The 26,312-nt window shown below is 42.5% G+C and overlaps 1 protein-coding gene across 1 annotated transcript; it reads right to left on the minus strand.

Annotated features, from left to right (window-relative positions):
* Positions 1-2,311: 2,311 nt before the first annotated feature.
* LOC133324256 (titin-like) lies at positions 2,312-25,813 on the minus strand. The gene is given in 8 exon segments (XM_061533103.1): positions 2,312-2,319; positions 2,375-5,821; positions 5,824-18,696; positions 19,650-19,862; positions 20,312-20,403; positions 20,480-20,964; positions 24,803-25,094; positions 25,711-25,813. Coding segments are annotated over 8 exon segments (17,502 nt in total). The 5' UTR covers positions 25,803-25,813.
* Between the last annotated feature and the right edge of the window lie 499 nt (positions 25,814-26,312).

A 26,312-nucleotide genomic window follows, 5' to 3' on the forward strand; every position in this document is an offset into this window, starting at 1 on the left:
AAGAAGATTTTTTCAAGGCTTATCTAAGGCGTAGATTTTTTAAAGACGATTTTTTCAAGGCCTATTCAAGGCGTGGATTTTTTAAAGAAGATTTTTTCAAGGCCTATTCAATGCGTGGATTTTTTAAAGAAGATTTTTTCAAGGCCTATCCAAGGCGTGGATTTTTTAAAGAATATTTTTTCAAGACCTATTCAAGGCGTGGATTTTTTAAAGAAGATTTTTTCAAGACCTATTCATGGCGTGGATTTTTTAAAGAATATTTTTTCAAGACCTATTCAAGGCGTGGATTTTTTAAAGAAAATTTTTTCAAGGCCTGATCAAGGCGTGGATTTTTTAAAGAATATTTTTTCAAGGCCTGATCAAGGCGTGGATTTTTTAAAGAATATTTTTTCAAGGCCTGATCAAGGCGTGGATTTTTTAAAGAATATTTTTTCAAGGCCTGATCAAGGCGTGGATTTTTTAAAGAATATTTTTTCAAGGCCTGATCAAGGCGTGGATTTTTTAAAGAATATTTGTTCAAGGCCTGGATTTTTTAAAGAATATTTTTTCAAGGCCTGGATTTTTTAAAGAAGATTTTTTTAAGGAAGATTTTTTCAATGTGTGATTTTTTTAAGGAAGATTTTTTCAAGGTGTGAATTTTTTAAGGAAGATTTTTTCGAGACGTGGATATTTTTTAAAAAAGATTTTTTCGAGGCGTGGATATTTTTTCAAAGCCTATCAAAAGGAGTCTCTTAGATAATCCATGTCGCCTATAGAGACTCTCTTCAGAGAATATCTCCAACTAGTCAATAGAGATCTGCATCAGTCCGCCCTCATATAATTCCCTCAGTTAGTCTGTTGAGACTTCCTTCAGATCGTCTATAGAGACTCTCCAGATATTCTATGGAGAATCCCTTCAGATCTTTTATGGAGACTTTCTTCCGGTCGTCTAAAGAGACTCACTTCAGGACATCTACAGAGAATTCCTTCAGGTCGACTATAGAGACTCTCCAGATATTCTATGGAGAAACCCTTCAGATCTTTTATGGAGACTTCAGGTCGACTATAGAGAATCACTTCAGGTCGTCTATAGAGACATTTTGGTACTGAACCCCTTCAGGCAATTTCTCCAACTAGTCAATAGAGATCTGCATCAGTCCGCCCACATATAATTCCATCAGTTAGTCTGTTAAGACTTGCTTCAGGTCGTCTATAGAGACTCTCCAGATATTCTATGGAGAATCCCTTTAGATCTTTTATGGTGACTTTCTTCAGGTCGTCTAAAGAGACTCACTTCAGGTCATCTATGGAGACTTCCTTCAGGTCGACTATAGGGAATCACTTCAGGTCGTCTATAGAGATGTTTTGGTCTACATTTTACGGTATTTTGGGTTCTCGTGGGGTAGTAAATCTTCATACCAAAAATGATCAATATCGGTTTAAGTGCCATAAACGTGGACCGATATAACGTCATCTTTAAAATTTCGATATTTTCGGGAGATTAGGGATGTTCTTCTAACAAATTGGATGTAATATGGTTTTTCAGCCGAATTGGCTGTAATTTGGTATATTAGGTTTTCATCAGGTAGCAAATATTCCGTCCAAAAATTATGAATATCGGTATTTTAAAAAAATGTCATGGTTTTCAAACGAATTGGATCTAATTTGATAATTTGGTGTTCACCCCATGTAACGGTACCTCAAGTTCAAGGTCCTAGCCCAATTTTCCAAGCTAAATATCCGTCTTCTTGGTATTTCATTTTCTTCTGATAGCAATTTTCCCTAACATAGCCTCCATATATGTAAACATTCCGATCGATTTTAGGTATTTGGAAGGGAATAAAAACGTAGGCTCTTATATCCTGAAAAGATGACTTCTGTTGATAGAGGGAGGACCTCTTTTACGCCTTGCTCATAGAAGGAAACTTCATTGACCCATAAAGACCTCATAGAAGAGGTATTTTCAAGGCCAGTACTAAAAGACCTCAGGATATCCTATGAAAATGTATAAGCCTGACCTCTTAGATGTATACTATGTTACGAAGTCCTCCTAAGATACTGTTATTTTTGTAAATATTTTCCACACCTGCCGCACGAAACCTTTCCAATCATCCTCAGCCTTCAAACGTGTTCCGTAGCCATCATCAACAATCATTGACATTGAATCACTTCATTTCCAATAGTCCCGCAAAAAATACTGCCTGTCTGTCCGACCGACCGACTGACATGCATGTAGGGCATCAATGAAATAATTCTTCTTCATTCTCGAACTCAAATAAAAAAAATTACAAAACCACAAATAAAATAAAAACAAAATCGAATCGAAAAAAACTCAAACGTCTGCAAAAAGTGCACGAAGCGGCGAAGCAGCGAAACCACAAATCGATTAACATACCTCTGATATTACGGGTGAATATGGGCGGTGTGCCAAATTTGTTAGTCGGTACATCGTATAGTGTCACGAGGCAGCTAGTTTCCACTTCACCGTTACGATTCGATGCCACACATCTGTAGACGGCCGCATCCTGTTGATCGGCTGATTTAATTTCCAAACACGACAGGCCATCATTTTGGGTGATGCGATATTTGGAGGGCAGCGTTCGTTCATCGATCGGTTGTTTGTCTTTGTACCAACGTATCTCAAGGTCATTGCCCGAAATGCTACAGGTCAATTTGATGTCACTGCCAACGGAGGTATTGCGATTTGTCAGCTTAACATCGACCGTGGGCATACGTTTGGCACTGCGTGCCTCTTTCAGATCAATATATTCATTGAGCTTTTTGGGTTTGGTTTCGGCGAAGTCCAATTCATCCGGTTCGATTCTTCTTCGTGGGAGTCTTGGGGTACTTTCTTCTTCACGAATTTCTTCTTTAGTTGTCTTGGCAGTCTTGGTTATCGTTTGCTCGGCAGTTACTTCTTTGGGTTCGATCTTTTGTACGACTTCCTCCTTTTCTTTTTTCGCTTCCAACTTTGTTTCTTTTTCTTCGGTGGTTTCGGGTTTGGTCTTGGGAGATTTGCGTTTAATTTCCTTCTTTTCTTCGGGTTTCTCATCGATTTTAGCCTCAGTGGCCTCAGGTTTAACTTCAGAGATATCATTTTTAGATTCTTTCTCTTCCGGTTTTTGGGCTTCGGCTTCCTTTTCTTTGGTCTTATCTTTTTTAGGAGATTTGCGTTTAGCCTCCTTCTTTTCGGCCTTGGGTTCTTCGGTCTTCTCAGTCTTTGATGGTTCTTTGTCTTCGGGTTTCTTAGCCTCAACTTCTGTCTTTTCGGTTTCTTTTTCTTTGGATTTCTTAGCTTCGTCTTCGATCTTCTGCTCTTCCACCTTTTTGGGTTTAACTTCGGTTTCCTTTTCTTCAGGCTTCTTAGCTTCGATTTCCTTCTTGTTTTCTTCAGGCTTAGTTTCAGCCTTTTCTTCCGTGGGTTTCTTAGTTTCCTTTTGCTCAGGCTTCATGGCTTCAGCTTCGGGCTTCTTTTCTTCCACCTTAACCTCAGATACTACGGGTTTGGCAACTTCCTTCTCTTCTGTTTTCTTGGCCTCTGTTTCAACCTTCTTCTCTTCCAGCTTTTCAGCCTTCGCTTCAGAAGAATCAGTCTTGGAGGATTTACGTTTAACTTCCTTCTTTTCTGGTTTCGTGGTCTCAGTTTCCTCAGGTTTAACCTCAGACACCTCAGGCTTAGAGGCTTCTTTCTTCACATCCTTTTCTTCTGCCTTCTTGGCTTCGGCTTCGACCTTCTTCTCCTCCACCTTTTCAGCCTTGACTTCAGAAACATCAGCCTTAGAAGATTTACGTTTAACATCCTTCTTTTCCGGCTTCTTGGCCTCAGCTTCCACCTTGCCTTCTTCGATCTTTTCAGGTTTGACTTCAGATACCTCAGACTTGGCAGCTTCTTTCTTCACATCCTTTTCTTCTGCCTTCTTGGTTTCGGCTTCGACCTTCTTCTCCTCCACCTTTTCAGCCTTGACTTCAGAAACATCAGCCTTAGAAGATTTACGTTTAACATCCTTCTTTTCCGGCTTCTTGGCCTCAGCATCCACCTTGCCTTCTTCGATCTTTTCAGGTTTGACCTCAGATACCTCAGGCTTGGCAGCTTCTTTCTTCACATCCTTTTCTTCTGCCTTCTTGGCTTCGGCTTCAACCTTCTTCTCCTCCACCTTTTCAGCCTTGACTTCAGAAACATCAGCCTTGGAGGATTTACGTTTAACATCCTTCTTTTCCGGTTTCTTGGCCTCAGCTTCCACCTTGCCTTCTTCGATATTTTCAGGTTTGACCTCAGATACCTCAGGTTTAGAAGGTTCTTTCTTGGATACCTTCTCATCAGGTTTCTTAGCTTCCACTTCCACCTTCTTCTCTTCCAATTTCTCTGGCTTGACTTCGGAAATTTCAGCCTTGGAGGATTTTCGCTTAACATCTTTCTTTTCGACTTTTTGGGCTTCAGCCTCAACCTTCTTTTCATCCAGCTTTTCGGCCTTAACCTCAGATACTTCTGCCTTGGAGGCTCTGCGTTTAAGATCCTTTTCTTCTGGTTTTTGTGATTTCACTTCCAGTTCCTTTTCTTCAACCTTTTCTGCCCTCACTTCCGATACCTTAGCCTTGGCAGCTTCAGCAGATTTAATCTCTTCCTCCTTGACCTTCTTAGCTTCCACTTCCAAAGCCTTTTGTTCAATCTTTTCAGTGGATATCAGGACCACATTGTTTATCACCGTCTCTACGGATCGACATAACTTCAGCGCATCCTCATAAACATTCAAGGATCGCACCTTCTTCTGGTTCTTATCAATCGAATCGTATTGCCCCAAAGCCAGTGTCTTGACCATTTCCAAATGCGGTTGTATTTGAGGATATTTGTCGTCCAACATATCATCAAACATGACAAACATTTCCATTAAGCTCTTCTGTAATTCGACCATATTCGCCGCGGACTTGGGCATATCCTTATCCCATTTCAGGGCATTGACCACCTTTTGAATGCTTGAGAGTTTGGAATGTAAACCATCTAACTTGGCTTCCCAATATTTATCTGTGACATTGTCCAGCTTCAGTTTTAGGGATTTAATAATACTGTCAATATTTTTGGCATATTCGGTATTAATGGTCTCGATCAATTCCTGATCGTCACCGAACAGACAATCGATGACATCTTCAATTTCGGTGGAGATATTAATCGAGCCATACGAACGCTTGGCGAGTTCTTTTAATTTGTAAATGCATTGACGTTTTTGGGTATTCGTGTGGGATTGCAGAGCATCCTTGAGGGTTTGATTAAGGTCTTGGGTATCCGAAGCACCTGACATTTTCTGCAGAGCAACATCAACTGAAATTTCCAATGGAGATTTAATGTGAGCAACTTCAGCCTTGGCAGCCTCGGGCTTGACTTCCTTCTTCTCAATTTTCTTCGATTCGGCTTCCAGTTTCTTTTCCTCTAACTTCTCTGCCTTAACTTCGGAAACATCAGCCTTGGCAGCCTCAGGCTTAACTTCCTTCTCCGCAACCTTCTTGGCTTCGGCTTCCAGTTTCTTTTTCTCCAACTTCTCTGGCTTGACTTCGGAGACCTCAGCCTTTGCAGTTTCTGCCTTGACTTCCTTCTCCGCAATCTTCTTTGCTTCGGCTTCCAGTTTCTTTTCCTCCAACTTCTCAGACTTGACTTCCGAGACCTCAGCCTTTGCAGTTTCTGCCTTGACTTCCTTCTCCGCAATCTTCTTTGCTTCGGCTTCCATTTTCTTTTCCTCCAACTTCTCCGGCTTGATTTCAGAAACCTCCGCCTTGGATGACTCGGACTTGACTTCCTTCTTATCGGCCTTCTTGGCTTCTGCTTCCAATTTCTTTTCCTCCAAGCTTCTGCCATAACTGCCTTCTTATCAATCTTCTTGGTTTCGGATTCCAACTTCATTTCCTCCAATTTCTCCGGTTTGACTTGGGAAACCTCAGCCTTCGATACCTCAGACTTCACATCCTTCTCCGCCACCTTCTTGGTTTCGGCTTCCAGTTTCTTTTCTTCCAATTTCTCCGGTTTGACTTCGGAAACCTCAGCCTTGGCTGCTTCCGCCTTAACATCCTTCTCCTCAGCCTTCTTAGCTTCAATTTCAAGTTTCGTTTCTTCCACTTCCACCGGAACCATATCCAATATACCTCTCACCACCTTCTCTATGGATTTACACAATTTCGTAATATCCTCATAGACATACAATGTTCGGAGATTCTTTTCGGCATTTTCTATACAATCATATTGACCAAGAGCCAGTTTCTTAACCTCTTCCAATTCCGACTTGAAATCATTCGGTTTTATAGCCAGCATATCATCGAACATGACAAATATATCCATGAGATTCTTTTGTAACTCTACCATATTTACAGAGGATTTTGGAACATCCTTCGTCATCTTCAGGGCAGCGGATACATTTTGAATTGCACTCAGTTTCGAATTGAGACCCTCAAATTCTCCTTGCCATGGCTTAACGAGTATCGAATCCACACGCAATTTCAACGATTTTATACAGCTCTCAATAGCCTGCAGATGCTCTTTATTAACCGATTCAATGAGATCGGTATTATCACCCAACAAAGCATCGATAACGTTATCAATTTCACTGCCATATCGACCATCATAGGTATGAACGATAATTTCGCGTAATCGGAAAATGGATTTGCGTTTTTGCTCATCTGTCACGGATTGTAAGGCTTCATCCAAGGCCTTTTTAAGATCATGATTTTCCTTGGTATTCGGAATCGATTGCAGTACCTTTTCAATGCAACTTTCCACGGTGGATTTAATTTCGGATACCTCAGCCTTGGCGGCGGATGGCTTGACATCCTTTTCTTGAGGTTTCTTGGCTTCTGCTTCCACCTTCTTTTCCTCAGCCTTTTCCGGTTTGACTTCGGAGACCTCAGCCTTGGTGGCCGATGGTTTAGTTTCCTTCTCCTCCGGTTTCTGGGCTTCCGCTTCCACCTTCTTATCTTCTATCTTTTCAGGTTTAACCTCGGAGACCTCAGCCTTGGCAGCGGATGGCTTGACATCCTTCTCCTCATGTTTTTTGGTTTCATGTTCTACCTTCTTTTCGTCTACCTTTTCTGGTTTGACTTCGGATGCCTCAGCCTTGCCACCAGTTGGCTTAACTTCTTTCTCCTCAGGTTTCTTGGATTCGGCTTCCACCTTCTTTTCTTCCGCCTTTTCAGGTTTGACTTCGGAGACCTCAGCCTTGGCTTCGGATGACTTAATTTCCTTCTCCTCGGGCTTCTTTGCTTCTGCTTCCACCTTCTTTTCTTCCGCCTTCTCAGGTTTCACCTCTGAGACCTCAGCCTTGGCCCCAGCTGGCTTAACTTCCTTTTGCTCTGGTTTCTTGGCCTCGGCTTCCACCTTCTTTTCTTCCGCCTTTTCAGGTTTGACTTCGGAGACCTCAGCCTTGGCTTCGGATGACTTAATTTCCTTCTCCTCGGGCTTCTTTGCTTCTGCTTCCACCTTCTTTTCTTCCGCCTTCTCAGGTTTCACCTCTGAGACCTCAGCCTTGGCGCCAGCTGGCTTAACTTCCTTTTGCTCTGGTTTCTTGGCCTCGGCTTCCACCTTCTTTTCTTCCGCCTTTTCAGGTTTGACTTCGGATAACTCAGCCTTGGCTTCGGATGACTTAATTTCCTTCTCCTCAGGCTTCTTGGCTTCTGCTTCCACCTTCTTTTCTTCCGCCTTCTCAGATTTCACCTCTGAGACCGCAGGCTTGGCTGCGGTTAGTTTAACTTCCTTCTCTTCGTGTTTCTTGGCCTCCGCTTCCACCTTTTTTTCCTCAGCCTTTTCAGGTTTGACTTCTGACACCTCAGCCTTGGCGGCGGCTGGTTTAACGTCCTTCTCTTCGGGTTTCTTGGCTTCTGCTTCCACCTTCTTTTCTTCAGCCTTCTCAGGTTTCACCTCGGAGATCTCCGCCTTGGCGACGGCTGGTTTAACATCCTTCTCTTCGGGTTTCTGGGCCTCCGCTTCCACCTTCTTTTCTTCCGCCTTCTCAGGTCTCACCTCTGAGACCTCAGGCTTGGCTGCGGCTGGTTTAACATCCTTCTCTTCGGGTTTCTGGGCCTCCGCTTCCACCTTTTTTTCCTCAGCCTTCTCAGGTTTCACTTCGGACACTTCAGCCTTGACTGCAGTTGGTTTAACTTCCTTCTCTTCGGGTTTCTTGGCCTCAGCATCCACCTTCATTTCTTCTACCTTCTCAGGTTTCACCTCGGATACCTCAGCCTTAGCTTCCACTGGTTTAACTTCCTTCTCTTCAGTTTTCTTGGCCTCGGCTTCCACCTTCTTTTCTTCAGCCTTCTCAGGTTTCACCTCGGAAACCTCAGCCTTAGCTTCGGATGGCTTAATTTCCTTCTCCTCAGGTTTCTTGGCTTGGGCTTCCACCTTCTCCTCTTCCGCCTTCTCAGGTTTCACCTCGGAGACCTCAGCCTTGGCACCAGTTGACTTAAATTCCTTCTCTTCAGGTTTCTTGACTTCTGCATCCACCTTCTCTACTTCTGCCTTTTCAGGTTTGACCTCAGATACCTCAGCCTTACCCTCCGAAGCCTTGACTTCTTTCTCTTCCAGTTTTTTGGTTTCAGTTTCAAGTTTCTTCTCCTCAATAGTTTCCGGCTTAATCTCAGCCACTTCCGCCTTTGCAGCCTCAGATTTCACTTCTTTTTCTTCTACTTTTTGGCTGGCAGTTTCCACCTTGGCTTCTACCATTAGTGATTCCGCTTTTAGGAACTCCAATGTGGCCACCGTTTCCAAAACTTTCTCCATGGCTTTACCCAATGTCATGAGATCTTCATATACCCTCAAAGTCCTAATCTTTTCCGTAGACTTTTCGATTTCATCATATTGTCGAAGAGCCAATGATTTCACCTTCTCCAGTTGAGGTTCCACTTGGCGATTTTTAATCTCCAGCATATCATCGAACATTACAAAGATATCCATTAGATTCTTTTGCAATTCAATCATGCTGACGCAGGATTTATCCACATCCTTCGAAGTCTTTAGGCTCTCACTGACCTTTTGTAGGTGGCTGAGTTTTGAATTGAGACCCTCAAGTTTGGGTTTCCAAATGTCGGATGGTACCAATTCGACCTTTTCTTTCAGACAGTTCAGAAGCTCTTCAACTTGTTGCAGAGATTTAGAATTGAATTCCTCGATAAGTTCGGAATTGCCCTCCAGCAAAGAATCGACAACATTTTCCAATTCCTCGCGGAATGATCCGTCATAGGTGTGGACTATGTGTTCACGCAATTTGAAGATGCACTTTCGCTTTTCTTCTTGGTTTTGGGAGTCCAATGCCTCTTGTAAGTCCTTCTTCAATTGTTGGGAATCTTCGCTGGCTTCCGATAATTTTTCCAAAGCCGTTTCCACGGTGCTCTCCAGGGATTTTTGTGGGAATTTATTATTTCTGATAACTTCGGCGATTTGTTTGAAGGTGGTTTGGCTATTTTCCAATTCTTGTAGCAGCTCCAAGCCATCCTGGATTTCCTGGCGGTTGAGTTTTTCTACCAAGGTTCTCAAGTGTTGTGCATTCACATCGGGACATTCTTCAATATGTTGTACGATTTGTTGTACTGCCACTTGAAGTTTTTGGAAATCTTCGCTTTCGATTTTCATATTTCCCCGATTGTTTTGATGTATATCCGCCACCTGGGACTTGAGATTTTCCAGGGTTTGACATAATTTACCCAATTTGCCTGGTTTATTGGGCGCTTGCTGCTCCGCCACAGTTAGAATTTCTTGTAGCGCTGGAGAGATATTCTCCTTGAGGTCATAGAGTATGGATTTCCTTAGCTGATCATTGCCATTCAGGATTTGTATGAAGACCTTGTTGAAGTTCTTGAATAATTCCACGGACTCGGCTGAAGTACATTCACGAAGTACAGAACATTTGAGTAATTCTTTGGTCTTGAAAAGCGTCAGGAAAAGACGATCCTCCAAACGTGTTGGGCCTTCCTCTTCAATGGCCATTTGCAGCTCTTTGAGATTATCGGCAATGGAACGGACAACTTCCTTTTGGGCCTGATTTAATGGGGCCTGCTGAATCGTACTGATCTGTTGGAAGGTTAAGTGTATGGATTTTAGAACCTCTTCAAGATAGGGTTCCTTAATAGGTTTTCTCTTTTCTTCTCCCTCCTTCTTGGCCTCAGAAATATCCGCCTTTTCGGCAGTGATTTTAACTTCTTTCGTTTCCGACTTTTGCAATTTCAGTTCATTGCTTTCCGCAACTTCTTTTTGTATCTCACTTACTTCGGCCTTTTGCAGCTTGCCGGGGGTGAGGTCCTGCTCCACAGATTTCTGGGCGCTAGGTGCCTGTTCCACATGTACAATTTGTAGCTTCTCCAAATTCTCTTTAAGGTTTTGCAAAAGTTCTGCCATTAGAGGAGAATGTTTGAATTCTTGGACCTGCAAGGTTTTTGGTCCTTCGAGCTCATGCTGGACTAAAATCAAAGTCTCTTTTAACAAGGCTACCTTGGCTTTGTTTAGTTCCATAAATTGCAATGCCAACGGGTTGTGTTCCATTATACCTTCCTGCATTTCTTCGAGGAAGAGTTGGGCCTCCTCCTTTATTTCAGAGATTTGGGCCCTTTGCAAAGTGGCAGGTTCCTGGGAAATAACTTTTTGGGCTTGTGGTGCAAAGCTACCCTCGGAGATTTGCAATTTCTCCAAATTGTCCTTGAGGCTAGACAAAAGTTCCGCCATTAGAGGGAAATGTTCGAACTGTAACTCCTTCAGTAATTGAGGAGCTTGCATCTCATGTTCCACAATGGCCAGGATTTCCATTAGCTTCGCCACCATGGCCTTATTTTGGGCCATGAATTTCACAGCAATGGGGTTATTCTCCACAATGCCCTCCTGCATTTCCGATAAAAATACCTTGGCTTCTTCTTTGATTTCTGCAATTTCAGCCTTTTGTGGTTCGGCGCCCTTTACATCTTTCACCTTGGGTTTCTTGGGCTGACTGTCCAAAATACCCTCGGCCAGTTGTAATTTCTCCAAGTTACCCTTCAAATTTTCCAATAATTCCGCCATAAGAGGTATATGCTGGAATTGCTGAACCACCGATACCTTTGGTCCTTCGAGCCCTTGTTCAATTATCTGCAACGTCTCACGTAGCTTAGCCACCTGACTTTGATTTTGTTTCATGAATTTCACCGCTAGCGGGTTATTTTCCACAATACCCTCTTCCATTTCTTCGAGGAACAGTTGCGCCTCCTCTTTAAGTTCGATAATTCGCGGCTTTTGGGTAACCACTTCAGGTTGTTGGGCCTTAGACTCTTCTAGTTTTACTTCCTCAATTTCTAATTTCTCCAAATTTCCCTTGATTTGTTGTAGAAGTTCCGCCATTTGGGGTAGAGTTTTTAGTTCTGTGATTTCAGCAGATTTTGGTCCTTCGAGCTCGAGTTGAACCTCATTTAAGGTTTCCTTTAATTTCGCCACCTGTGTCTGATTTTGTGCCATGAATTTCAAGGCCAGGGGATTGTTTTCTACCAAACCCTCCTGCATTTCCATTAGCAGCACTTCGGCCTCTTCCTTCAGCTCCATGAGCTGAGCTCTTTGAGGAGCTAATTTGTTTTCCAGAGTTTCAGCCTTTTGTGCCTTGGCTTCCAAAACCCGCTCCTCGATTTGCAACTTCTCTAAATTGCCCTTCAGATTTTCTACAAGTTTCGCCATTTGAGGCAGAGTTTTTAGTTCTTTAATTTCTGCCGATTTTGGTCCTTCGAGCTCATTCTGCACCTCATTTAGGGTCTCCTTTAGTTTTGCCACCTGTTTCTGATTTTGTTCCATAAATTTCACGGCCAGCGGATTATTTTCCACCAAACCCTCCTGCATTTCCTGTAGGAATACTTGAGCTTCTTGCCTCAGTTCCAAGAGCTGGGCTCTTTGAGGTGCTAACTGAACTTCTTGAGTTTCAGCCTTTTGCAGCTTGGCTTCCAGGGAACCTTCTTCGATTTGCAGCTTCTCCAAATTACCTTTGAGCTGTTGCAAAAGTTCCGCCACCAAGGGAAGAGATTTCAGTTCTTTAAGCTCTGCGGATTTTGGTCCTTCGAGTTCCTGTTGAACCTCATGTAGGGTCTCCTTCAGCTTGCCTACTTGCACTTGGTTTTGCTCCATGAATTTCACGGCCAGCGGATTATTTTCCACCAAACCCTCCTGCATTTCATGTAGGAAGACTTGAGCCTCTTGCTTCAGTTCCACAAGTTGGGCCTTTTGAGACATCAGCTGTACTTCTTGGACCTCTGCCTGTTGGGCCTTGGCTTCAATGGCCACTTCTTCTATTTGTAATTTCTCCAAGTTGCCCTTGAGGTCCTGTAATAGTTCTGCCATCATGGGCACGGATTTTAGTTCTTGCAATACACCCGTTTTTGGTCCTTCGAGCTCTTTTTCCACCAGCTTTAAGGTTTCCATAAGTTGACCAACTTGGGTTTGGTTCTGCTCCATGAATTTAAGGGCCACGGGATTGTTTTCCACCAAACCCTCCTGCATTTCAGTAAGGAATACTTGGGCTTCTTCTTTTAGTTCGAGAATTTTAGCCTGTTGCGGAATGGCTTGGGTTTCTTGTACCAAGGGTGTCTTTGCTTCATCTTCTTGCAATTTCTCCAAGTTTACCTTGAGATCTTGCAGAATTTGTGCCATCATGGAGACAGCCTTCATTTCTTTCACTTCGAGAGATTTTGGTCCTTCGAGCTCTTGTTTGGCTTCGGAGAGAGTATCTTTCAGCACGGCCAGTTGGCTTTGGTTTTGTTCCATGAATTTTACGACCAGCGGATTTTGTTCCACCAATCCTTCCTGAACTTCGGTTAACAAAAGTTCCGCTTCAGCCTTGAGTTGAGATCCCTCCTGCTTCTGGATCTCCTGCATGCTGGTTTGTAGATCCTGCAGTAGAGCCTTCATTACCTGGACCTCGGGAAGTTTCTGCACCTCAATGGCTTGGGGTTCCTGCAACTTCAGCTCCACATTGATGAGGGTATCCTTCAATTGGGCCACCATGGGTTGTTTTTCGGCCAAGAATTTCTGAGTCAGGGGATTGTTGCTTACCAGACCCTCTTGTATCTGGGTTAGGAACGTTTGGGTCTCATTAACCTGGGCAATAAGTAATTGCATCTGGGCCTCATCTACCACGGGAATGGCCATCAGATGATTGGAAATATCCCTCAATTGCGGACTTAGAGAATCTATTTCCTGCAGCAGTTCTATGATCCGCATATTACCCTCATTGTTTTCGATGAAATCGTAAATGTAGAGCAGGGTCTTCACCGACTCTCGGAGTAGTTCCCGCATACGTAAATCTTTACTCACTTCGCTGAGATCATTGAGGGCATTAAAGCTGGCCATGAGTTGGGTCTGCAGCTGCACAATGACACTGGAACTGGGTTCGATGTCGACTTTTCCCGATTTGCAGATGACCTCAATGGTCTCCAGTAGATTTCTAAACGACGGCACCAATTTTTGCATATCCTCCGCGGGGTGTTCCAAACATTGTACAATAAATTCGGAAAAGGCGAATTTAATTTTCTCCCGCATTTCCAGGGCCAATTGATGCTCCAACGAGGGCATGGCCTGTAGCAGATCTTCAAAGGTTTTCTCAATATCTTCTAGACCCACATCGAGGCCGGATGCTTCATAAGTGTGGACCAAACATTCTTTGAGTTTAAACATGGTTTTGGCCACCTGAGATTCCTTGGTTTTTAGGTCTGAGGGGGAGAGCAGCAACTGTTTTTGCATTTCCTGTAAATCGGAGCGTAGGGTCTGCATAATCTCCTCAATTTCTGAGACCTCGATCTCGCTTATCTTTTTGGTCGACTCGAGGCATTCCTCTAACTGTTTGATGCCGCCAGCCACACAATCCTTGAGATCGAAGGTCTTTACTTCCACCTGGTGTGTGGTTACCTGGGGCACCGGTGTCATGGGGGTAACCGAACGTAACTCCGCCAGCGATTTCATTTCCGATAAATCGAGAGAAGACAAATCATCGAGGTTCTCAAAAATTTGGGTATCCAGATTTTCACAGTATTTCAGCAGCTCAAAGAGTGTGGCACATTGCTGCTTCTGTTGCAGCAATTGAAAGTCGGGATATTCCGCCAGGGAATGGAGAGCATGTTCCTGTTTCACCATGACTATGGCTTCCTTGAGCAATAGCAATGGCTTGGCCATGACTTTCAATTGTTCCAACGATTCGGCCTCAGAGAGCGTAGAAGTGTGTGAGAGTAGAGTTTGTTCTTCGCGGCAGGCGAGAGATTTTTCCAGCTCCCTTAAGGGTTTCACCAGCTGCTGTAAGGGTGAAGATCTTTCGCTGAGACTTTCCAAGGTCTCGAGGGTTTGTTGTTCCTGCACTGCAACGAGGTATGGAGTGATGCTGCGCAGCAATTCTGAGCAAGATAATTGTGAGGCCTGTGAGAGCGTGGCCAGGGATTCCGCCTGCTCCAATTCCTGCATGTAGAAACCTCTGACAGCCTCCACAATTTCCTTCAGCGGTTTGGCCATGGCTTTCAATTGGAATACTTCTTCCTCCTTGAGGGATTGCACATCTTGATATTGCACGAACTCTTGGATCTGCAGGCCACAATATTCCAAATTGCTAATGGCCTCCACAATAGATCTATGCGAACTGGCTTGGGACACTTCGGATAGTGTTGAAGCCCGGCCAAACACGGGCGATTGTAGACTCCTTTCCAGACTGAGGATTTTCTCCCTCACAATTTCCAATTGTTGTGCGGATTCCTCCTTCTTCGTCGTGGTCTGGGAATCCAATACCTCGCAGTGATTCAATACCGAGGCAATGCTTTGCTTCAATTGCCCCAACAACTGATCCACCTGGGCCCGTTTTTCCTCAAATGCCTGCAGCGGACCGGGTGTGACATAATCCGATGGCAGGGACTCAATGGTGGTGTGCATCGGAGACATTTCCTCCAACGTGGTGGCCAACTCCTCTTCCGTATCATGGATGCGGGTCAAACACTTGGATATGAGATTCTCCAATGCCACCAGGGTCTTGTCAAAGGTATCTGCCACGGATATGGGTAGGTTGACGCCCGTTGCATCATCGAAGTATTCCATTTGATCTATGGCCAATTTCAGTTCCTCGAAGTGGCTGTGACAATTCTTGGTGAAGAATTTTTGGAACTCATCACGGCTTCTCATGCCTCCCAATTTCTCAAGGGACATATTTAATTTCCCAATGTGGGGAGAGATGGCCTTCAAGGCTCTCACCGAGGCCATAAGAGATTTTCCATCCACTCCCTGGATTTCTTGATGTTTAAATTCATCGCACATCCTTTGAAGCGGAGCGCTCAGCTCCACCAAACTTTGCTCCAATTTGTGATCCAAATATTTCATTTCCTGCAGCATGCCGATGTTCTCCATCAGCCTCTGTAGCTCTTTGATGCCCTCACTTAAATCGATTTTCAGTTCCATTTCTTGACGCATGGCTGCGAACAGGTTCTGCTCCTTGGCAGCCTGTTGTTCGTCGAGCTCAATTTCCTTTTGGAGATTTTTAAATTCCGTTTCCTCAATGCCGATTTCAATGCGTTTGATCAGGTCTCGTATCTTCATCAAGGTATCGCCCACATCTTGATTCTGTTTGAGAGGAGAGAGATCAAGGATACCCTGGCTCACCTTGATTTTGTCATTTAAGCTATGCAGAGGATCTACCAAATCTGTAAGGGATCCCGAAATGGCCTTTTGCTCAATTTGCCGTATACAATAGTTTAGCTCATCGATGGGACGTTTAATGTTCTCCAACACGGTGAGGTGGTATTTATCGATTTCCTTATCGATGACCTGGCTAATCAACGAAGAGATTTCATCTTTCAAACGCGTTAAACTTGAGCTCACATTCTCCGGTAATTTTTGATTGATATTCTCAATATTTGTCTCCAGGTGGAGCACAGCCTGGGCCAGGGACTGCAGTAATTTCTTCATATCATCCGAATCCATAAAGGACTCAGTGGCCTCTGCCAAATGCCCAGCCATAATATCTTGGCTCAATTGGGCCAAACCATTTTGCATTTCCTGCAGAGGAGGCACCATGGACTCCACCGTGGACACCGTCAATTTTCCAGCCTCGACATTCCTCGATGGTTGGGCCAAAATAATTTCCAAACCCTTTTTCAACTCAAACAGGGGTGGTGATACAATGTCCAATATGGCCATATTAATCTTGTGTTCCATGCTATTCGATCCGGCCAAGCTATTGGCCCTTGACTCTATCTTGCCCACCACCTTGTGTAGCTCATTAAAGGGTTCAACGAAATTGTGAAGAATTTTTTCATGGACCTTCAGGTAAATATCCTCATCACTTTCCTCCAGGGTCAATTCATTTTCCACCTTTTCCAAGGCTTCCTGGATCCGCATAACCGGTTCACAAATCATTGCCACAAAGGCAGCATCTTTGGGTAGGCTAACATCGCTGACCTTCTCAAATGGCACCGGTTCGGGAACATCTTGCAATTTGGCCACTGTTTCCGTGAAATGTTTACTAGCCTCCAATTCTTGGGCCTCCTGCAGCAGGGCCTGTGACTTAATGGTATCCTTGGTTATCTCCAAACCTTGGCGTATATCATCCACAGTCATTTCTAAATGGCCCCGCAAATGTTCATTTTCAAAAAGCTTCGAAATGGTCTTGACCTCCTCCAACGCCTTAATCATGTGATCCGCAATACTATCAATAATACAAACACTGGTCCTTTGGATCAGTGTCGTTCCGGTCTCATCGATTTCCACACATTTCTCAATGACCTGTAGGGCCACATGCAAATTGCGAACATCATCCTTCATGGTTTCAAACAGGGCTTCTAAAGGCGTCTCTCCGGAATAGACTTTCAATTTCGATTGTATCTGGCCTATGGGTTCTATGACATTTTTTATAATCGCTATGGACTGATCTGCCGAGGATGGGGTCATCAACATGACGGATTGGGCAATTACCTCCGATTCCACAGCATTTAAATGACCATCTAAAATTTTCAACATTTTTGCCAGAGGCAAGAGGGTCTTCAAATTTCTCTCAATTTCCTCTGGACTCTGCTCGATCTTCTTGGTGTGTTTTGTGTTTACAATTTTCAAGCCATCACCCTCGGCGCCCGATAAATCCTGTAGAGCACCCGTTTCAGTATCTGTGGCCTTGGAGGAATCACTGCCGGCATCCTTCTTGCCCTTCTTCCTGGCCGGTGGCTGTTGGGCGCCACCCTCATCCATAGACTGATAAAATGAAGAATCTACTGGGGATTGTACGGCACTGGCAAAGGTTTGTAACTCCGAGGAGTCCGCCTCCTCCAGACTGCTAATCGTTTTCTCAGGGCTACAAAACTCCTCACCATTTCTCACCTTGGATTTCCGTCGCTTCCTTGAGGGAGCCGAAACCGAGCCATCTACTTCCTCTTCTCCCTCCAACATGGTTTCCATTTTCTCCAATTCCGCCTTACGCTCCTCCAATTCCTTTTCATCCTTCACGGAGGATCCATGGATGGTGATTTCATTCAACGAAATATCATCCATTCCCGCCTCAGTTCTCAAATCTTCGTCGTGGGAGAAATATTCCGGAGAGATATCAATGACCATGGCCTCCATCAGCAATTTACCCGATTGCGAGGTCTCCTTGACAAATCTCAAGGGTGGCAGTTCCACCACATTATGTTCGGTAACATGTTCAGAAATTTGATCGGCATACATTTCCACAATTTTAATGGCCTCATCCTCTGTCAAATCAGGAGTTTCGTACAACGAAACCGATACCTCTTTACCATCAAAGGAAAATGATACCTCCGTACCCTGCGGAGTTTCATACAACTGAGAGGTTCGCTCCTCTTGAATGGTGGACAGCGAGAAGTTCCTTTGCAATTCGTTTTGTTTTTCCATTTCCTGATTCGTGCGGGCATCTTCAAAGCCCAGCAAGGAAGCCGAACTTGCCACCACGCCCATACAATTCCGAGCCTCACAGGTATACGTACCCAGGCAGCAGGTACCATCCTGCCCCGAAATAATTTTATGAATATCTCCCGGTTTCAGCTCCACACCATCTTTATACCATTTCAAGACCGGCTGCGGCACACCAATTACCTTACACTCCAAATTCACCGCACCCTCCTCTGTCAGCACCGCTCGCAAACTTTCCAAAAACCGTGGTTTCTTATAATGCCGCGGTATTTGCAATTTCAGGAAACACGAAGTTACACTCGTGCCGAACTCATTTACTGCCACACACTTCCACTCCGCCTGATCTAAAAATTCCACATTCGTAATATCCAAATACCAGTTGTCCTCCTCGCCTCTATAATAATTATAATATTCACAAATTTCAATGGGGATTTCGTCACGGAACCACGAGAGCAGTGGTTCAGGTTTCGCTTCCAACTTAACCATAAATTGGAAGGGTTCATTGATTTTCGTTTCTTGAGTCTTCAAGCCAATTAAAAATTTCGGTGGTTGATTATTGGCCCCGATGAGAATGCGATCTTCCTCCTTTAGTTGATTTTGTATATCCTCTATGGTCAGGACGGCAACACTGCTACTTTCACCCATACAATTTTTGGCCACACAACAATAGGTGCCTAGGGAATTGGTTCCCGTCAGCTGATATACATCGCCGGGTTTCAATTCTTGACCGTCCTTAAACCATTTGAGGACAGGGGTGGGGAATCCCACCACCTTACATTCGAATGACACCAAACCCTCTTCCGTGAGGATGGCTCGCAGACTTTCCATAAAACGAGGCTTGCGATAATTTTTGGGTACTGCAAAAGAAGAGGAGAGGTAATACAGAATCTGGTATCGAAATAGGGGAGGAAAAAGTGAAGAATGAATGCCTAAAATTCCGATAGACCCTAAAAAATAATTCTTAAGAAATCCCCGCCTAAGGGTAGACCTTAAAAAATAATTCTTAAGAAATCCACGCCTAAGGGTAGACCTTAAAAAATAATTCTTAAGAAATCCACGCCTAAGGGTAGACCTTAAAAAATAATTCTTAAGAAATCCACGCCTAAGGGTAGACCTTAAAAAATAAGTCTTAAGAAATCCACGCCTAAGGGTAGACCTTAAAAAATAATTCTTAAGAAATCCACGCCTAAGGGTAGACCTTAAAAAATAATTCTTAAGAAATCCACGCCTAAGGGTAGACCTTAAAAAATAATTCTTAAGAAATCCACGCCTAAGGGTAGACCTTAAAAAATAAGTCTTAAGAAATCCACGTCTAAGGGTAGACCTTAAAAAATAATTCTTAAGAAACCTACGCCTAAGGGTAGACCTTAAAAAATAATTCTTAAGAAATCCACGCCTAAGGGTAGACCTTAAAAAATAAGAAATCCACGCCTAAGGGTAGGCCTTGAAAAATAATTCTTAAGAAATCCACGCCTAAGGGTAGACCTTAAAAAATAATTCTTAAGAAATCCACGCCTAAGGGTAGACCTTATAAATAATTCTTAAGAAATCCACGCCTAAAGGTAGGCCTTAAAAAATAATTCTTACGAAATCCACGCCTAAGGGTAGACCTTAAAAAAATAATTCTTAAGAAATCCACGCCTAAGGGTAGACCTTAAAAAATAATTCTTCAAAAATCCACCCCTAAGAGTAGACCTTAGGAGAAAAAATTCTGTCAAAAGTACCCTTCTTTATCAGCTTCTCCTCCTATCTTTCTACACATTCTTCACTTCTTCTCCCCGATTTAAAATTTTGTATCATCTCTACTTACTTTCCATATTTACCACACACGATGAAATGCCCACGCAACCCTCATTGTTGGTCACGACACATTTCCAGTCACCTTCATCGCAGGCCTCTGAAGGGTTAATTTCGATCATGTAAACACCCAAACCGTCCTCGATGTGTTTGTAACGTTCACCGGCATCGACACGGCCATTTTTGTTGTACCAGGCCACACTCTTGGGCCATGGTGGCACCGCCACTAAAAATCGGAAATAAAAGAGAGAGAAAATAAATTAGCTCTCTATTTTCTTTTCGAAGAGAAAAAACCGAATGTTTTATTTAATTTGTTTTGTTTTGATCTTGAAATTCTCTGCTGCTGCTGTTCGATTCGATTCTGTGTGCGCTGCTGATGACCTGCCCCACTATCTGAGGTATTCCAAAAATTTTGTTTCAATTCAAGTTTATGTTCGCGCGAAGAGCAAAATCGGAAAATTTGCTTTGGCCATTTGATGCCGCTAAAATGCCACCGGTATTTTCTGTTCATTCTTTCGATTGATTTCGATGCGGCATCGTTGATGGTGGTGGTTCTCAGGCTGTTTGTTGCACGACTTTTTCCGCCGTTTTTGTTTTTTTTTTCAGATTGGCAACGGGCCAAGAAAAACTGAAACAAATTAAATTAATGATGTTTTCGCACTGTGGCATACTCACCTTGGCATCCGAGCACAATACTGTCACCGATTCGAACGTTGGCATTTTTCAGTTCATTTGTAAATATTGGTGGGGGTGCACCATTGGACATGCTAGCAACAAATTGAGAACAGAGAGTAATTAGGAGAGCGAATGAGAAAAAAAGAGAGAGAGAGAGTAGTTAATTACCTATCCGCCGGTTTCAGCGAACCATCTCTGCTACCCCGACCCACAACATGTACTTTGGAACTTGAATAGGTTTTACCCATACAATTGACAGCCTCACAGGTGTAGGTTCCCAGCGAGGTGGGATCATTTGCATTGGCCGTCAGGGCAAATATATCTCCTGCCTTGATTTCTTTGGAATCTTTGAACCATCTTAATTGGGGTGTCGGTACACCCACCACCTTACATTCCAAAGAAACGGTACCCTGTTCGGTGAGTACTGCCTTCAATTCTTCTACAAACTCGGGGGCCTTATAGGCCTTGGGGACCATAACATTTAAATGACAAATGCAGGAATTACGTCCACTCAAATTCTCAGCCATAACCATCCATTGGCCACCGTCTTCCAGAATGACGGGGCTAACTTCGAGCCAATAATAGGTGCCCTCTTGCACCTGTTTGATGCGATCGTTTTCGCATATTCGACGATCGTTGCGATACCAGGTTAGCTGGAAGAAATAAAAATAGGATATAATGTTAAAAAAATAACTTCGCCTAAAGGTGGGTCTTAGAAAAATATTCTTAAAAAATTCACGCCTAAAGGTGGACCTTAGAAAAATATGTTTTAAGAAATCCGCGCCTAATGGTAGTCTCTAAAAATAATCTTTGAAAAATCCACATCTAATGGCGTGGATTCATCACCCGATGAAATAGTGAGCTAATATGTGCCGCGAGATCGCCCATAAGAACTATAAAAAATGGGTTGATGCGTCGGGTTAGTTGCCCACTCTCGGAAAACCCAAACTACTATGAAAAAGCAAAGAAAAAGAAAACCAAACCCCCTAATGTTGACGACCCCCTCAAACGTATAAAGGACCACGATCTGGGAATCTGCACTTAGAATGTGCGCACGTTGTACAGAAAAGGCGCAGTGTTCGCTTTGGCGGATGAACTCAAGAAGTACAAAGTCGATATTATTGTCTTGCAGGAAATGCGATGGAAAGGGACTGGCGTAAGTAAATCAGATGATTACGCCCTGTATTATAGCTGCCATGAAACGACACATGAATTTGGCTGCGGATTTGTGGTTAACAGGAGAATAAAAGACCTCGTCACCAGATTCACTCCAGTAGATGAGCGAATTGCTATAATCCGTATAAAAGCGAAGTTTTTCTACATCAGTTGCATTTGTGCCCATGCTCCGACCGAAGATAAAGATGAACAGACCAAAGACATATTTTACGAGCGCCTAGAAACTGCATATGACCGCAGCCCTGGCCATGACATTAAAATTCTGCTAGGAGATTTTAATGCAAAAATCGGAAGGGAAAATATCTTTGGCCCCACCGTGGGAAAATTTAGCCTTCACGAAGGAACAGCAGACAACGGCATGAGGTTGATTGACTTCGCGGCAGCAAAAACATGGTAGTTAGCAGCACCAGATTCAAGCATCTCGATATACACAAGCCCACTTGGATTTCTCCCGATCGAACAGCGAGAAATCAAATCGATCATGTTGTGATAGACGGAAGGCGTTCATCCAGTGTTTTAGATGTCCGATCGATCGGGGGAGCGAATATCAAGGTAAGCACCCGTCTTAATGTAGCAGCAAAGGTGCGATCTAATGTAACACGGAAATTTGACGTCGAACAGTTGCAAACACAACAGATAGCAGAAACCTACTCCGCTCAACTTACCCAACTGCTTGACGAAAGCCCCCCTTGCCCCGTTAATAATATAGAAGCACAACGGCAGAGAATTGCCCACTCCCTACAAACTGCAGCAAAAGCAACACTTGGGTTCCAAAGACCACCATCAAGAAATCCGTGGTACGATAGGAGTGTCGTAATTCTACCGATATGAAAAACACCCTGCCGACAGTAGCAACATGTAATGCGATGGAGAACTATCGGGAGAAAAGGAGAGAGGAGAAACGTATTTTCAGAAAAAAAGAAGAAAGAACAGGAAAAACGTGAGCGTGAGCAAATCGAGATGTACAGGAGTCAGAATGAAGTCCGAAAATTCTACCAAAGGGTAAAACACCAAACCGAAGGCTTTGGTGCAGGCACATCCTCCTGTAGAGATAAGGAAGGAAACTTGGTGACAGATACAGACAGCATGCTGAGGATCTGGAAGGAGCATTTTGAAAAACTTCTGGTATCAAATAGTAGCGGCGAAGAGGATACCCCAGAACCGATAATAGATGACGGTATGGAGAGTATACCACCTAGCCAAGATGACGTCAGAATTGCAATCAATCGGCTGAAGAAGGGTCAATGACATTATTGGACCATACCAATGTGGCTTCAGACCCTGCAAATCCACCATTGACCAGATTTTCACTCTGCGCCAAATCCTGGAAAAACCCCACGAAAAACACACCGACTCCATCCACCTATTCGTCGACTATAAAGCCGCATTCGATAGCCCTATCCGTTCAGAAATGTATAAAGCCATGACTGTGTTTGGCATTCCTGCAAAATTAATTCGGCTATGCAGGATAACTTTAACTGTCACAAGATCAGCAGGTAAAGTCGGAAAGGACCTCTCGGAGCCCTTTAATACAGAACGAGGATTCAGGCAAGGTGATAGTTCGTCGTGTGACTCTTTGTAACATCCTGCTGGAAAAGGTCATACGAGAGGCAAAAGTGCTGTTCACTCTGTACACCAAACAACACATGGTACTCGCCTACGCCGATGACATCGACATAATGGGTCGAACATTGTGAACGGTAACAGCCACCATTGAACAAATTGAGAATGTGTCTGCCAATGTGGGTCTGGTAGTAAACGGCGAGAAGAGCAAGCCGATGGTATCAACGCGCAAGACGTACAGTAGACTCGGACCAACTTTGGACTTGAGAACTACAGCTTCGAGGTAGTCACAGATTTTATATACCTTGGTACCGCCATAAATAAAACGAATGACATCAGTTTTGAAATTCGGAGAAGGATAGTGATGCTACTATGGTCTGAGCAAACAACTCAAAAGCAAAGACGCTGATACTACCCGTGCTGTTATACGGATCTGAAGCATGGGTACTTACGCAAGCAGATGAGGCAGCTCTTGAAGTGTTTGAGAGAAAAAATCCCCAAAAGATCTATGGGCCGACCTGCGTTGACGGTGAATATCGCCGTCGAAAGAACCATGGATTGTACCAGCTATTCTCGGACATCGACATTGTTAGACGTGTATTGAGCTGCAGCAACTACGTTGGCTAGGTCATGTTGTGAGAATGGATGAAAATTCCCCAGCCCAGAAGGCATATAAATACGAACTGATGGCTGATGGTTCAAGCAGAAGGGGAAGGCCACGAATACGATGGAAAGATCAAGTCGAAGACAACATTGCCGAATAGGGTCTTTCTAATTGGAAAAACTGCGCAAAAGGCCGATGCGCCTGGAAATCTTTTCTAAGCTCGGCTTATGGAACGAAAGTTCTGTCACAAGCCAGCTATGTAAGTAAGTAATGGTAGTCTCTAAAAATATTCTTTAAAAAATCCACGCCTAATGGTTGGCCATATAAAATATTTTTTTAAAAAATCCACGCCTAATGGTTGGCCATATAAAATATTTTTTTAAAAAATCCACGCCTAATGGTTGGCCATATAAAATATTTTTTTAAAAAATCCACGCCTAATGGTTGGCCATATAAAATATTTTTTTAAAAAATCCACGCCTAATGGTTGGCCATATAAAATATTTTTTTAAAAAATCCACGCCTAATGGTTGGCCATATAAAATATTTTTTTAAAAAATCCACGCCTAATGGTTGGCCATATAAAATATTTTTTTAAAAAATCCACGCCTAATGGTTGGCTATTATAAAATATTTTTTTAAAAAATCCACGCCTAATGGTTGGCCATATAAAATATTTTTTTAAAAAATCCACGCCTAATGGTTGGCCATATAAAATATTTTTTTAAAAAATCCACGCCCAATGGTAGGCCATATAAAATAATTTTTAAAAAATCCACGCCCAATGGTAGGCCATATAAAATAATTTTTAAAAAATCCACGCCTAATGGTAGGCCATATAAAATAATTTTTAAAAAATCCACGCCCAATGGTAGGCCATATAAAATAATTTTTAAAAAATCCACGCCTAATGGTAGGCCATATAAAACAATTTTTAAAAAATCCACGCCCAATGGTAGGCCATATAAAATAATTTTTAAAAAATCCACGCCTAATGGTAGGCCATATAAAATAATTTTTAAAAAATCCACGCCCAATGGTAGACCATATAAAATAATTTTTAAAAAATCCACGCCTAATGGTAGGCCATATAAAATAATTTTTAAAAAATCCACGCTTAATGGTTTTCATTTTCTCCCTCCACTTACCTTAACCTCTGTTGAGCTACGTATCTCCAATAAAAATCGTGTTCGTGTACCAACTTTAACCGACAAATCCATCAGGCGTCTGGCAAATACTGGTGGATCTTCGCCCGCTGAACGATCTTCGACAATTAGCTCGATATTCTTTCGTATAACATCGTTGGCTTTGGTGCGAGCAATCAGGGTGTAGTGACCAGCATCTTCACGTTGGACATGTTCAACGGCCAGCTGGACAGCATTGCTGGTTTGTGTTATGCGAAAGCGATCGGAATTGTAAATGGGTAGATCGCCACGACTCCTGTAAAGAGAGAAAATAATACAAATTAGAAATAAAAAAATATTAAAAATAAAAAAAATAGAACAAAGCATGAAGACCGCAGAACACCCATTGATTGCCCATAAAATTTTTGTTGATATTTTTTTATTGGCTTTCCAATAAATCATTTGTGGGATACTTTTTTTTCTATACGATTTCGTAATTTTATTGTGTTTTTATAGCTGCCGTCTCTTTGGTACCCTGGGGCGTATTGCGGTGGTCAGTAGTTATACGCCACCTGTGACCAATATGAACGAAAATCAATTTTATTATGGACTTCTTTCGTAAGAATTTGGATTTCAAAGCAAAAAATTTGTAAAAATGTATGTAGATTTGTAATGAATATTGAGGAACACAAGGTAAATTTTCAAAATCTCAAAAATTTTCCATATGTTTTGGTTTTTTGAAAACTTCATAAAACAATCAATTTTCGAAAGAAAAATTTCGATCGAATTGTTTTATTTATTTTTGTCTAGAGTTTATTTATTTGTATTTCAATTAACCTGGAAACATAAACATCCGCTTGTTTTTAGATATTTTGTTTATATAATTTATTTATTTTCTTCAAAAAAATGTGTGTTATATATTTTTTATTTACCTTTTACGATATACTGATGAGGTAGACGAGAGTGTGCCGTGATAATATTTGCGATCGTTGCAATTGCAACATTTCGAACAACCGTTGCCCATTATTCTGTGATGCCAGATTTATGGGGTATGATTTTTTTAATTCGTTTTGTATTTTATTAATTAATTATAAATAATTTTTTATTAAGTCCTTTTGACTTAGTCCTTTTCTTTTCCTTTTTTTCTTTTTGTGGATTCTCACTTCTTTTCGTTTCACTTATTTCGTTTGATATGTTTTATTTTTTCTTTCTTAAAAAATGCTTATGTATTGGTGGCAACAACGACATGTGATGATACATCAATGCTATTTAATAGAAAAAAATTAAGAATTTAAAAATTTTTTTCAGGGGTCATTATATGCGGAAATGATATATAGGATTTTTTTTCTGGTTCAAATTTAAGTACCAGATTTTTTTTAAATAATGTGTTCTATGGGATCTTTTTCAAGATACCCACAGAAGGCGGGTTTTTTCAATAATACTGTAATATATTTGTGGTACTTGGAGCGTATGACTGTTGTCAGAACGTATACAACCCAATGGCCAAGTAATAATACCTATTTATTTTATGTTT

This window comes from Musca vetustissima, unplaced genomic scaffold (genome assembly GCF_032173495.1).
Source record: "Musca vetustissima isolate MV318-11 ecotype Yass unplaced genomic scaffold, APGP_CSIRO_Mvet_v1 utg14495, whole genome shotgun sequence".
Taxonomy (NCBI): Eukaryota; Metazoa; Arthropoda; class Insecta; order Diptera; family Muscidae; genus Musca; species Musca vetustissima.